Source organism: Cyprinus carpio, chromosome B25 (assembly GCF_018340385.1).
Source record: "Cyprinus carpio isolate SPL01 chromosome B25, ASM1834038v1, whole genome shotgun sequence".
NCBI lineage: Eukaryota > Metazoa > Chordata > Actinopteri > Cypriniformes > Cyprinidae > Cyprinus > Cyprinus carpio.
In genome coordinates this window covers 18169433-18182490 of record NC_056621.1, presented here as the reverse complement: position 1 = coordinate 18182490, position 13058 = coordinate 18169433, and the positions used below count along the sequence as shown (strand labels likewise).

At 36.2% G+C, this 13058-nt stretch overlaps 2 protein-coding genes across 2 annotated transcripts; both read left to right on the top strand.

Annotated features, from left to right (window-relative positions):
• Positions 1-1373: 1373 nt before the first annotated feature.
• Positions 1374-6139, top strand: LOC109050952 (ferritin, heavy subunit-like). The gene is made up of 3 exons (XM_042753257.1): positions 1374-1782; positions 2799-2945; positions 5032-6139. The coding sequence occupies exons 1-3, from the start codon at positions 1615-1617 to the stop codon at positions 5314-5316; spliced, it is 600 nt and encodes a 199-aa protein (XP_042609191.1). The 5' UTR covers positions 1374-1614; the 3' UTR covers positions 5317-6139.
• A 4417-nt stretch (positions 6140-10556) lies between these two features.
• LOC122142478 (myoblast determination protein 1 homolog) lies at positions 10557-12731 on the top strand. Its single transcript, XM_042753411.1, has 3 exons — positions 10557-11266; positions 11669-11747; positions 11913-12731. Exons 1-3 carry the CDS (start codon positions 10760-10762, stop codon positions 12149-12151), a joined length of 825 nt encoding a protein of 274 aa, XP_042609345.1. The 5' UTR covers positions 10557-10759; the 3' UTR covers positions 12152-12731.
• The last annotated feature ends 327 nt before the right edge of the window (positions 12732-13058 follow it).

Genomic DNA, 13058 nt, shown 5'->3' with positions numbered 1-13058 from the left:
GTACAAGAGCCACAGGCTGTGACCTGAAATGTGGGTCACGCTCGCAACCTCAATTCCGAATTCAAACTGAAATTTAGCCTGATCCAGGTCTGTTTCACCAGAGTGTGTGTGTGTGTGTGTGTGTAATTTGTTACACTTAAGTTCAGCTCAGGTCATTGTATATGTGTCTGAGAGGTGCAGAGGTCAAGTCAAGAGTGCAGGTCCTGTTGACCCGATGCTGGACGTACGCTGAGTGTTCCCCTTTCTTCCATCCAGACCCAACAGGCCCCCGGGGATCTCCCAGTCCCTCGTGTCAGTCATCCGCACTGAGGAGGGCACACTGATGAAACAAGAGACGGGTCCACCAGGGAAGAGGGCAGCGGGGGCACATCGAAGTCCACAAAAGACAACCAAATCACTTGGTTTGAGTGGAAAAGCAGCATGTTATCACATATACATGCATGACTCTTTTTGGTGACTTCTATGTGCCAGTGGTTGCGCAAGTACAGTATGTTGTAATCACCATTCTAACATTGTTCTAAATGAGAATAAAGTCCACATCACAGATATAATGAACAACACAGAAGAACAATATCACTGGAATCACTTTCAGAATGATTCTTCATAATGAGCAGATTAATGAAAAAAAAAGGGATAGACAATCATAGTCCATCCAGTTTTAATGAGCTTGAGCATTTAAAGCAGCTTGTATACTTAATAGTATACAAGCCAATCAAACCTAATGAAGTGAACATCTGCAGAAAGCATGAGATGAAACTTCACCAGAATATATTCTGTTTTGAATAAAATTATTAATTTAGCACTTTTTATTTATTTATTTATTTATTTTATAGTAGGCCTTATTTTTTTTTTAAATGCTAAAATGTCATGGTCTTTCCACACTTTAAAGAAAGTGGCTACTTTACACTTACTCTACAGTTTGGAAGCACCATGAAATATTTTTGCGTTTCAGAAGATATTGATACTTTAAATCTTTCTTTTCTTTTTTATTTAGATATTGCCAAAACACACAAGGTAAAACCATGGTTAGCTAGTCTCTTGACAGGTTTTACAAGAGTGTGGGCACTTTTGAGCAACTGAGCACCAGCTTGGCCAGGCAATGGAGACAATCTTAAACCAGCCTTAGAGAAAGACTTTTGTACGCTTTTAAAAAGAGGACTTTGTTATGGGAATAATATACTTAAAATATATTAAGTACAAACTGAATGTGTCTTCGGACATGTCATTGCATATTATTTACAATGAAATTAGTCAAATAAAATTTATTATAATTAAACTTATATTAAATGTAGAGGAGTTTTTTTTGGATCCACTTAAACTGAACTTAAGTACACCTTTATATGTAGTTTCGCAGGGCAGGTTACCCACTTGTGCATCCACCCACATAATACCGGATGAACTTGACAGAATGAACGGGAAACGTTTGCAAGTTTCTTCCTCCTGCTGCAGCCGTTAAATTAGAATTTTAGTTCACCACTATTTCATCATCAGTTTATTTATTTCTTCACAATACGGAAATACGACAAACTGAGTCATGTGAGGACATATCCTACGAAACGCGTGAAATCACCGAGGAAACACGTTCAGCCTGTTGATGTCCGTTACAGCGTAAACATGTCGGAACCGAGAGTAAAGCGAATAAAAAAGTGCCTTCCCCTCTGTAAAACTCATATATCTTCTGCTGGGAGTCTAGCGAGGCAAAACTTCCCGACTGTTGTGGAGGAAAGTCTGTGTGGAGTTTCCACTTTGCTTATGGAGGTCTCTTACAGACTGGAAGCGCTGGTAAGAACTTTACTGTAAAACATGATGCAAACTTCTATAGCACCCCAAATCATCAGTGTAGCACAATTCAACTGTTTTCATTTGCCATATTGCCTTATAAAGATCTATATTTATAGAGATGTATGCCAAACTGCGTTGTATGAGAAGGTTTATCAGGTTTTTGACAACCTACTGTATTAACCCCCACCCAGCCCGAGCCACCCAAAGACGCCCGATAGTCAGGGATTTTATCACTGTATCGCTGTTTTATTAAAAATTCACTGGGTAAAAGAAAAAGTATCTCTGAGATGATAAACATGCTGTAAGTAATCTTTTAAAAATGTACTTTCTTTAGAAATGCCATCTTTTCATTTAAGTTGGTTTACAGTTTTGAAAAAAAGTTTCAACTATTTTCAACAAAATGTTGATATAATGACACAAATGATAAAATGGAATATCCAAAGTTGGCCAACTAAACCACTTTGCTTGCATCATACCGGAATGTACTTAGATTATTATTATTTATTTATTTATTTATTAATTTTTTTACAAAGTCATGAATATCAAAAACTTACTGATCTCAACACAGTCGAGGGGGTCTAAAGTGGTCTTCACTCTCAGTTCTTGTCACATGACAACAAAATTCCACCTTATCACATGACCTGACACTTTTTTTGAAATATTATTAACAATAATAAAGTATTTGCCACTTCATTTGCCAAATTTGAGTGTGATTGTAACATATTTATTTATATTTATTTATAAAGCACATTTAAAAATTTAAAAACACAGAGTGCTGTACAACATTATAAGTTAATAATAATAATAACTAGAGAAAAACACAGTTAAAAATGAATTTGATGATGATTATTATGTTTGAAATAAATAGAAAGCAAAAACAATCTTATTTAAAACAACAACAACAAAAAAAACATCCTGACCCATTTTCTTCTCTTACAGGAAACATTACAGGAAACTGGGGTTAGGTTGACTCAGTTTTGTTCTAAATCAGATCTGTCTTCCGTTCTGTGTTTCAGGCCAAAATCTTTGAGCAGAGTGATCTGGCTCTGCCCAGAGTGTCTGCGTATTTTCATCAGGAATCAGTGAAGGAACTAGAGCGGGCCGAGGCAATGCTGCAGTATCTGTCCCAGCGCGGAGGAAAATACTGCAGTAAGAACATCCAGGTAACTCACCCATCTAACCAGTTAACCAGAGCAACACCACAAGACTTGGCCGAAGTGCCCTGTATTTTTTCTTAAAAGAAACAGCACCTAGATATGGAACAAAGAAGGTATCTCATTCGTTTAAACTCATGTTTACTCAAAGTGTTATGATCATAAGCCTATTTTTTCTTTATACTGGGGCAGCAGCAGCTCTAAAGGGGGGGTGGAGGGCAGAGAGAATGAGAGCGATGGGGGTAAACCAGCGGGGGGTTTCGCAGAGATCTCCCCTTTAATGCCTGTGGTATACGTTTCCCCTGAGTTCCGGAAAATTGGCGAGATTAATGTGAAGGCGGAAGGACGGTGCATTAATTGTAGTTCCAGATGGATTCCATGGCACTCACTGCTGTCACTTTACACTGCGTCCTCTCTTCTCCTTTCTCTCCTTTCTATTTTTTTTTTACTTTCAGTCTTCCCTGATTTTATGACTCGTGTAAAATTGATCCAGACTGGGACTGGTGAGCGTCCATCAGCAGCGATTTTGAACACCTTGTTATCCGCTCATCCGTGCTGGGTGATGGTTGGACACACTTAGAAACAACTGTGTGCTGTCTTAGTTAATTGTAGCACAATTCAGAATTTGACCTATACATGGACTGATCCATTTAGATGGTTTTTGAGTTGTTTAATAAAGCTTTTGCAGCAAATTTTACAGCATAGAAGAGTTATTTACATTATTTCAATGATTATTTATTCAAAAACACATGTAAATGATTTGTTATTTATGCTAACTAAGGTTGTATATACAGTAAATATTCTGAAATATTATTGCAATTTACAATAACTGTTTCCTATGTGAATATATTGTAATTTATTCCTGTGATCAAAGCTTTTTTTTTAGAATCGTTACTCCAGTGTCACGTGATCCTTCAGAAATCATTCTAATATTCTGATTATGCTGAAATTTCTTATTAATATCAGTTTTGAAAACTGCTTAATGTTTTTGTGAAAAATTCTGACATGAATTGAAAGTTCAAAAGAACAGCTTTTATTTTAAATAAAACATGTTATTACTGTCTCTTTTGATCAGTTTAATACATCCTTACAGAATAAAAGCATTACCCTATTTTTAATTATGAGCATGTTTTACATTTCTGAATTAAATTTTGACTTTTTTTTTTAACATAGTGTTACAGCTGTCCTGTTATATTATGAAAAAATACAAAATTAAAAGACTTAAATTCTTAAAAGAATCTCCTTTTTAAGTAGTTTGGCATAATATTTTATTAGGAAAAATAGTTTAACAAAATATTTTCATGTCTTCTTCTTATTCTTAATATTAGTATTATTATTAATTATTTTTATTTTTTTTATATAATATATCAGATCATTTTATTTTTTTTCCCGGTTTGTGAAATGTCATGTGATGTGACTCCCAAAACCTCAATGATATTTAGAATAAATAATCTGTGATATTTGTAAAACCTTTTAACCTTTTTTTTTTTTAAATGTTGTCAAAAATAATGATTAAGCACACTCACATGTATCCAAAGTGTCAGGAAAATGTTACTATTTACCTGATGGTAACACCGCATGACATTTTTAACTTGATTTAAGTGAAACTTTTCTTTAAAATATATTTAAAAAAAAACCTGAAAGCAACATACAAAAGGTATTTTTACCAACATAAATACTAAAGGTAAAGTACTTTGTGTAAAAGTTTTAATTAATTAATTAATTTTTATTTTTTTAAATCATGGACACTTTTATTTGTCACTGGCCCAAATGTGACCTGCAGTGATTCGACCATGATGAATACCTAACCAGTTAGACACAAAAGTGTTTAATTGGAATAGAATGCCTAACCAATTCGTTTAGAAAAGTATGTGTAACTTCAACGGCACTCAAGGCCGAGCTACATCAGCCCCGTCCCAAATGGCACACTTGACACAGACTTCCTCACATGCGGGGACTCACGGGCTTCTCTCACATGCGTCTGTGAAGTCCAAGCGTCCAAGTATTTCAGAAGGGTGCTGGAACGCTGCATTCACCAATCAGCACCCAGAACCGATTAATTTTATATTTAACCTACAATATGTAACATCTACAGAGGCCAGGCACTGAAGAGGTGTGTGCCGTCCTTCCTGCTCTGGAGATCATGCTTAACCAGTGGAAGGAGGAGATGAGCATCATGCTGGAGCTGAATCAGCTGGCGCATGAGTATGGAGATCCACACACCGCCAGCGTAATCAAAAGTCAGTTCATCCAGCCCCTCGTCCCAAAGGTCAAACTCATCGGTGACCTCTTGACCAGTGCTCGCAGAGTGGGCTGCACCAGTGACAGCACGGGTGGCTATGGCGAGTACCTCATCGACCGGCTGCAAGAGACCTCTTAGACTTCCTCTTTGTTAATCATTTAGGAACCATGTTTGCACTGTAAAAAGTGATTATTCAAAGTAGTAAAAAAACACAAAGATTATTGGAGTACCTTTTACAAGAATAACCTATTTCATCTTAATATTTCAACTTAATTATTCCATTTCAACTGAATAATTTTGTTTAATTCAGTGTGTAACTTGCCATTTCTTTGTAATTATTTGTGAAATTGACTAGCCTAATAATGTTTCAAAGTAAATCCTACACCTACTTTTTTGAGTGTGCGTCTTATTACATATTACATATGTCTGAGACAGATTAAATATTGGTCCAAAAGAAAAAATTAAGTGCATAAATGCACTCACAATAGTGCCAGTTTTGTATGTAACAAGTCTCTCCAGTTGTAGGTGTTTTAATGTCATTCCAGTAAAATCAACGTAATCTTTAGTGATAGTAAGCCGAATAAGAGTTTAAACTGCATTGTCGCATCTCTCTCTCGCTATCTCTCTCTCTCTCTCTCTCTCTCTCTCTCTCATTTTATTTTATTATTATTATTATTTTGTAGTGCTTCACAAATATATATGGAACACTGCATTGCTCTGTTTATCAATTTCTGTGTGTGAGAAATTTATTTGTATTTCTTTTTAAAACCCTACTTTTGAAGTAAATATATATTTAACATTTGCATGTCTTTGTTTGGTGAGCATTACTTCAAGTGAAAATAACAATAGTATTTTTTGGAAAATTAAATATTTTACTATATTTTAGAATATTTGACCTTGTTTTTTGACTTCTGAATGTTATCCTGCACTGTTTTTAATAAACACAAAATGTATATGTGTACATGTGTATTTTTTTCTTTCTTTTTTCTTTATAGCATAAAAAAGTGCTGGTAAAAAAATACAGTAAAATATGATTGTGTCAAACAATTGTCAGGTTATGTGACAAATGAGTTTAACATAAAACATTTTTTAACATAAAATCTAAGGATATATGTAAAAACAGTTTACAATAGGCTGTTAACCTCCAGCAGGCTGTATTCAGGCAAAACGTACTAACAGGAGAGACAGAGGAACTCTCTCTCTCTCTCTCCTCACACACACACACACACACACACACACACACACACTTGGGGCTTCTCAAACAGAAAAGTAGTTTTAACTCTCATCCGGCTCTGTAACGCCCCCTATTGTTGGACTGTTGTACGTCTATCAGCGATTGTAAGAAACGCAAAGTAAACTTGGCAACATTATAAACAAAAGGTGCTAAATAGCACTAAAGGTGGTTCTTTGGCTCGTAATCATAGGGGAACCACTTTAAGTGCCATATAGCACTTATCTTTAAAGGTGCTGTACAGCACCTTTGTCAAATGGTGCTATGTAGAACCATAAGAGGTGCCATAAAGCACCTTGATTGTTTACAATTTCTTCAACAAAAATGGTGCTCAACAGTGATTCTTTGGCTCGTTATAGGGGAACCTCTTTTGGCATTAATGGGACTTAAGCTTTATAGCACATTTGTCAAATGGTGCTTTATAGAACCTTTTTTTTAGGTAGTAGGCCATTATCATGCTATATACTACAATGTTTGAGTCAATATGCTTCTAAATGACGCTTTTATACCAAATCGTGGATTGAAAGATTCAAAATCCTGTACTAAAAGCTTACTGATAAACAAAAATACATTAAACTTTTAAAATAGTTTAATTCATTTCTTTTAGTTGCAAATATAATCCGTGCTTTTTAACATTAACAACACTGGCTAAAGGAGTTAGAAAAAAATAGAAGGAAAAAAAAAAATAGAAATTGGAATAGGGCCCCCCAGAAAAGAAAAGAGAGAGAGAGAGAGAGAGAGAGAGAGAGAGAGAGAGAGAGAGAGAGAGAGACTCTATGCACAGATTGAGTTGTACACTCTTTTAATTGTGACAGGAAGTCCGGCTGCATCCTTCATTTTTAAGACAACGCACTCCAGGAAGGTCAGTGTCTTTTTCAGTCCTTTAGGATATTGGATCCCAAACAGAAAATATATACAAAGGATGAGGCCCAGTGCCACTGAGATGTCCTCACTCTCCTCAGTAATGAACCTCAACTTCAAACAGCAACCCCGGGTCCTCCTTAAACAGTGCAGGCAAGAGCAGAATAGCTGCTTCCAACTGTAGTCCTTTAAACAAAACACAGAATTAGGTTAACATAACATGGTGGATGCTTTTATCTAATAAGTTTTCTTTGTTTTTCTTAAATTAAATTACTAAGACAGTAATTATTACTACCTTTAATAAACTAGAAATTAGTCTTTATTATTACACAAGACAGATACATGCAGAAATGTATGATCTCAGGCAGATATGGGTGTCAGTCAGTGATACACAGAAAATCTAAGTAGTGCAGATTTAATTACCTTTTTTTCAGTCTGCCATCTTCACAGTCATCAAACCACACGACTGAACTTCTCCATCAGGGGACTCTGTGAAACTTGAAGGACTTTAGATGCCATTACCGAGAGCTGAGAGAGAATCTGTTGGTCCACATCAACGTTGGTACGGTCTCTCAGATCCCAAAGGAGCTTATGTTAAGATGAAGGAAAAGTAAAAAATACATAGTCATAACTCGTTAGTCATAAGTCATAACTAAGGAGGCAATTAATACACTACTGTACTTACCATTTTGGCCAGTCTGAAACATGGAAACTCAGAGATAATCTCCTCTGTGCTGTGGTTAGACACAAAATTTCTCTGGTAGATTTTTATCATCGCCATCCTTTCACAGAATTCCCCCAAGTCAATATCTTTTAACCACTGGCAAACTTGGACAGAAGTCCAACCCGTGAAGTCTGTCATAACCTGAAGAAAGAAAGAAAATAACAAAACAAACAAATTACAACACTAGGATGAATGTAAGCTTATAGAGTAAACTTATAGACCTATCAACAGCAGCCTAGTGATGACAAACATTAATTATTTAAATATTTTGTGCATGTTGACAGTATTTTATGATTTGACACGGACATTTGAACCTTATTTGAACATTGGGATAGTTGGTTGCCATTTAAAGTCTGAATGTGTATCCCTCAATTTTTTTTTTATTTGTTTGCACTGAAGAAATAAAGACATGGATATCTTGAATGACATCAGGGTTAGTAAATTATCAGGACATTTTCATTTTGAGGTGAACTAACTTAATCCTTTAAATGTACTCAACACTAGCAGGCGAGACACTAACGTTACATGTGAATAGGGTAAGACTACACAGTATCCATGGTAACGATGCAGCTAGCTATAAAGCCCGCCACTGGGGGAATTAGACCATCGCTATTAGTGATTTGAAAAGATATTAAACGGTAGTGTTATAACGTTATATCTGGAGAAAGTCAAGAAAAGAACGACCCCAGTTAACTTACACTTAAGTTTCTTAACTTAACATACAGTTCAGTGTTTGTGAAACAACATATTTATTAGCCAACACGGTTGGTCAGGCTCCTCAGTCAGCTAACATTAGATTGATACTAAACTTAGCATTAATGTCACAAAACACGGTAAAACTTTTGCAAAATACAATGAAAAGTTTCCCCTGACAAGTAACGTAACGTTAATTGTATATTTCAGTCGCAGTATGCGCTATGACACTCACCTCGAAAGATATCTTCTGTCTCTTTTTAGAAATGTGTTCGTCACGTTCGTCGTCGTCCTGGTTTTGATTGACGTCGAGTCCAACGGTCCAGTTTGAGGAATGCGGCGCTCGCGCTCGCCCTCGCTCACGTGCACCTGAACTGCACAGTGCACACTATTCGGCGCATACTCGCATAGGTTTATATACAGTCTATGGTTTATATTATATATTATATACAGTCTATGGTTTATATTATATATGATTTTTTATTATTTCTTTTATTGAACTTAAAAAATTCTTGACACATTTTCACATTTTGTAAGTAGAAATTGAAACACGTTTTTAAACATAACTTCTCTCCTCACTCATAACAAAAAGCAATTGATGAATATGAATATACGTTTTTATTGAAGTTTGTGACATAATTTCGGTATATATCTGACTTCACATCCACACCAAAAAAATTTCTGTGGTCAAAAAGTCTTGTGTGGAGGCCTTGGATATGTGCCTTGTGTTCAGGAAAATCACTGTATTTTAATGTCATTTTTCTAATCCTATTACCAACTAAAGCTAAGACACTTAGGATATTAGAGAACTAATATCACTAAGAATTAGGGGCTTAACAGGTTATTTGCATGTTAGTGGTGCCATATAGCACCATATCCACCGCAAAGAACCGCTGAAGAACCACTGAAGAACCAAACTGGGCTTAACAGGTTCTTTAATTGGTAGTGGTGCTATATAGCACCATATCCACCGTAAAGAACCCCTGAAGAACCGCTGAAGAACCATTATTTTTTAGTGTGAAGAACCGATTTTTTTTATTTATTTTTTTGTTTAATAAATAAAGTGCACCTTGGAAAAAGCATTTGTAATCTATTGTGTTGTGTGTGTGCGTGTGTGTGTGTTTTATTTTATTGGTTAAAGCATGTTTACTATATAAGTGTATTAATATATGAGTGTAGTAGTGCTCCAGTGTTTCATTAAACAATTGATCCAAACCAAAAATGATTCAAAGTAGGTCTAGTTTTATTATTATTATTATTATTACTAAACACTGGTAAGCATCCATAACATTCAATATAATTAAGCCTTAACTGCTATACACGTGTGCATGTATTTCAAGGCGTTTTAACAATATCTTGAGTTATTTATCACTCTGAGGAAGAGCATCTTTATCCATGGAGCACTGGAAACCAAAACAAAATGTTAACAGCTTTTTTTTCCTGTTCTGTTCTGTTGGGGTATTACTGAATTGTTTGTCATCTTATCAAATGCAATAGTAGACTACAAACTTACTTATTAAGCAACAAATGGTAGTTGAAAGATTCCCTTAGAAAAGATAAAAGGGAAGTCCTTCCTCGAATGTTTCCTGGGAAAAATCAGGAAATTGTAACTAAAATCTGTGACTTGAGGATAAATAAATAAATCAAGGAGATTTCAACTCAATACACAAAAGAAACAACGCAGTAATAGCAACTTTTACCATTATTTATAAATGAATTCATCATTTTAACATTTTTATGGCCCCGTCATTAGCTGAAGTGCCAGGCCGTCAGAACCACGCCCTCTTTCTAAACGCACGTTCATTGGTCAATCTGTCTTCTGCAGGACACGCCCCTGACCGGCTGGGCTGTATATAAACAGGCCCTGCTCTCTCACCAGCAACAAGTACCTGAAGGGTACAAGCAAAGAAACCTTTCCAGGATCTGCGATTTTTAAAGGTTGTCTTGAGCAACACGTTGTTTCAGGATCGGGAGGAATTTGTTTTAATATTCCTAAATCCTCAAAAACTTTACCACTTGGGAAGCATTCAAGTATAGGCCTATCCATTTGTTTCTTACCTTAACACATAAAGATGGAGTTGTCGGATATTCCCTTCCCCATCCCATCAGCTGATGATTTCTACGACGACCCTTGCTTCAACACCAATGACATGCATTTCTTTGAAGACCTGGACCCCAGGCTCGTCCACGTGAGCCTGCTCAAGCCCGACGAGCATCACCTCGAGGACGAGCACGTGAGGGCGCCCAGCGGGCATCATCAGGCCGGCAGGTGCCTGCTGTGGGCATGCAAAGCCTGCAAGAGAAAAACCACCAACGCTGACCGCCGCAAAGCCGCCACCATGAGGGAGAGGAGAAGACTGAGCAAAGTCAACGACGCTTTCGAGACCCTCAAGAGATGCACGTCCACCAACCCCAACCAGAGGCTGCCCAAAGTGGAGATTCTGAGAAACGCCATTAGCTACATCGAGTCTCTGCAGGCGCTGCTCAGGAGTCAAGAGGAAAACTACTACCCCGTTCTGGAACATTACAGTGGAGACTCCGATGCCTCCAGCCCGAGATCCAACTGCTCTGATGGCATGGTGAGAAGTTCATTTTATAGGCATATACTGTAGCTAGAGATTAGTATCGTAATTATATCATTTAATTTAGTTTAGGCTATATTTATTTGGTCGTTCATTCGTTCAATAACGGTTTACTTGGTTTTAAAAGCTTTTATACATGGTTTACAAGGGCAAATAATAATAATAATAATAATAATTATTATTATTATTATTATTATTATTATTATTATTATTATTATTATTATAGCCTACCGGATTACAACTTTGCAGCATGCTATCTTTCTCGAATGATAATGTCACATTAAAAAATATTTAAGCTTAACAATATTAAGCATTAATAGCATATTTAATAATTATTTGTAAAATAGGCTATGCTTTAAATGTGTGTATTTTAACTAATTTTCTCTTCGTATTTTCTAGATGGATTTCATGGGTCCTACATGTCAGTCGAGAAGACGGAACAGATATGACAGCTCATACTTCAACGACACGCCAAATGGTAGGTCATGCGTCGAAAATTGCATGCGTCATTGTAATAAATAAACAAACATTGAGTGAGTCACAGTTAAAATGATCTTACGAAACTATACAATATTTGCGTTAAAGTTAAAATCGCAACTGAGTTAAAATTAAACCTTAAAATTGTATTTTTTTTATTATACAGCTGACGCACGGAATACTAAAAGCTCAGTGGTGTCGAGTTTGGATTGTCTGTCCAGCATCGTGGAGCGAATCTCCACAGAGACCCCCGCGTGTCCCGTGCTGTCAGTACCGGAGGGTCACGAGGGGAGCCCGTGTTCTCCGCAGGAGGGGTCTGTCCTGAGTGAGACCGGGGCCCCCGCACCGTCCCCGACCAACTGCCCTCAACAGCATGCTCAGGATCCCATCTATCAAGTGCTTTAAAGAACCGCAGCATTGCAAAACAAATTGACAAAAGACAATCTGAATTGAAAAAAAAACATTGAGCAGGAGAAAAAAAAACTGCAAATCCGATCTTAACGACAAAAGAAAGACTATTTCGATCCACTGCTGGAAACTATAGGAACGAATGATCTTTCTTTCTTTCTTTCTTTCTTTCTTTCTTTCTTTCTTTCTTTCTTTCTTTCTCTCATGTTGTGGAAAATGAATTCCATTATGAAAATGGATCAGCAGAAGTGAGTTTCTTAACTACGCTTATTTATATTATTGCATCCACGTGAAAATGTGACCATATTTTTCCCCCCTTTGTGAATGTTATCTGTCACCATCACCTTTTATTTCCTAATTATTTACGAGAGAATCGTAATCCAGATACGAAAAGTAGGACCACTTTTGTATATGTGTAAATAAGATCTGTTTTGTTAAAGCGACGAAAACGAACAAACATATTATTGTATTTAATGATGCCTGTTTGAAACACCAGCGTGTTGTGTCTTGTGTTAAACTTTATATTTATACTTCTTAAATGAGTGAATGTCGGATTAATAAAAAATAACTATTTATACTCGAATGTTTGGATGGAATTGTTTTGTTTTAGCTATTCCATGAATTAGCCTAAATAATGACACAATTAAATATTAATTTAAGACAAAACGGTTTTAGCGGGACAGAAAACAATGATGAAAGTGAAGGTTGTTGTTGTTAAAATGTCATCATGGTAAAACTCAATCAACACAAAGTTCTCAAAACAAATTACCAATTTAGTCTATAAAATAATATTTTAGATGTTTACATTTTGTCCATTGCCAACGAACTCTGGCAACTTACAGTCGATGAAACAATGTTTTTCTCAAAGCTTCCCCAAATCATTTGGTTCTAGTCTACTGGACCA

Bases quoted from the DNA above. Each gene is read 5' to 3' on its own strand.
- LOC109050952 (XM_042753257.1), top strand. From the start codon at position 1,615: ATGTCGGAACCGAGAGTAAAGCGAATAAAAAAGTGCCTTCCCCTCTGT. The intron at 1,783-2,798 runs GTAAGAACTTTA...TCTGTGTTTCAG, and splicing joins CTTACAGACTGGAAGCGCTG to GCCAAAATCTTTGAGCAGAG. The intron at 2,946-5,031 runs GTAACTCACCCA...TAACATCTACAG, and splicing joins ACTGCAGTAAGAACATCCAG to AGGCCAGGCACTGAAGAGGT.
- LOC122142478 (XM_042753411.1), top strand. From the start codon at position 10,760: ATGGAGTTGTCGGATATTCCCTTCCCCATCCCATCAGCTGATGATTTC. The intron at 11,267-11,668 runs GTGAGAAGTTCA...CGTATTTTCTAG, and splicing joins CCAACTGCTCTGATGGCATG to ATGGATTTCATGGGTCCTAC. The intron at 11,748-11,912 runs GTAGGTCATGCG...TTTATTATACAG, and splicing joins CTTCAACGACACGCCAAATG to CTGACGCACGGAATACTAAA.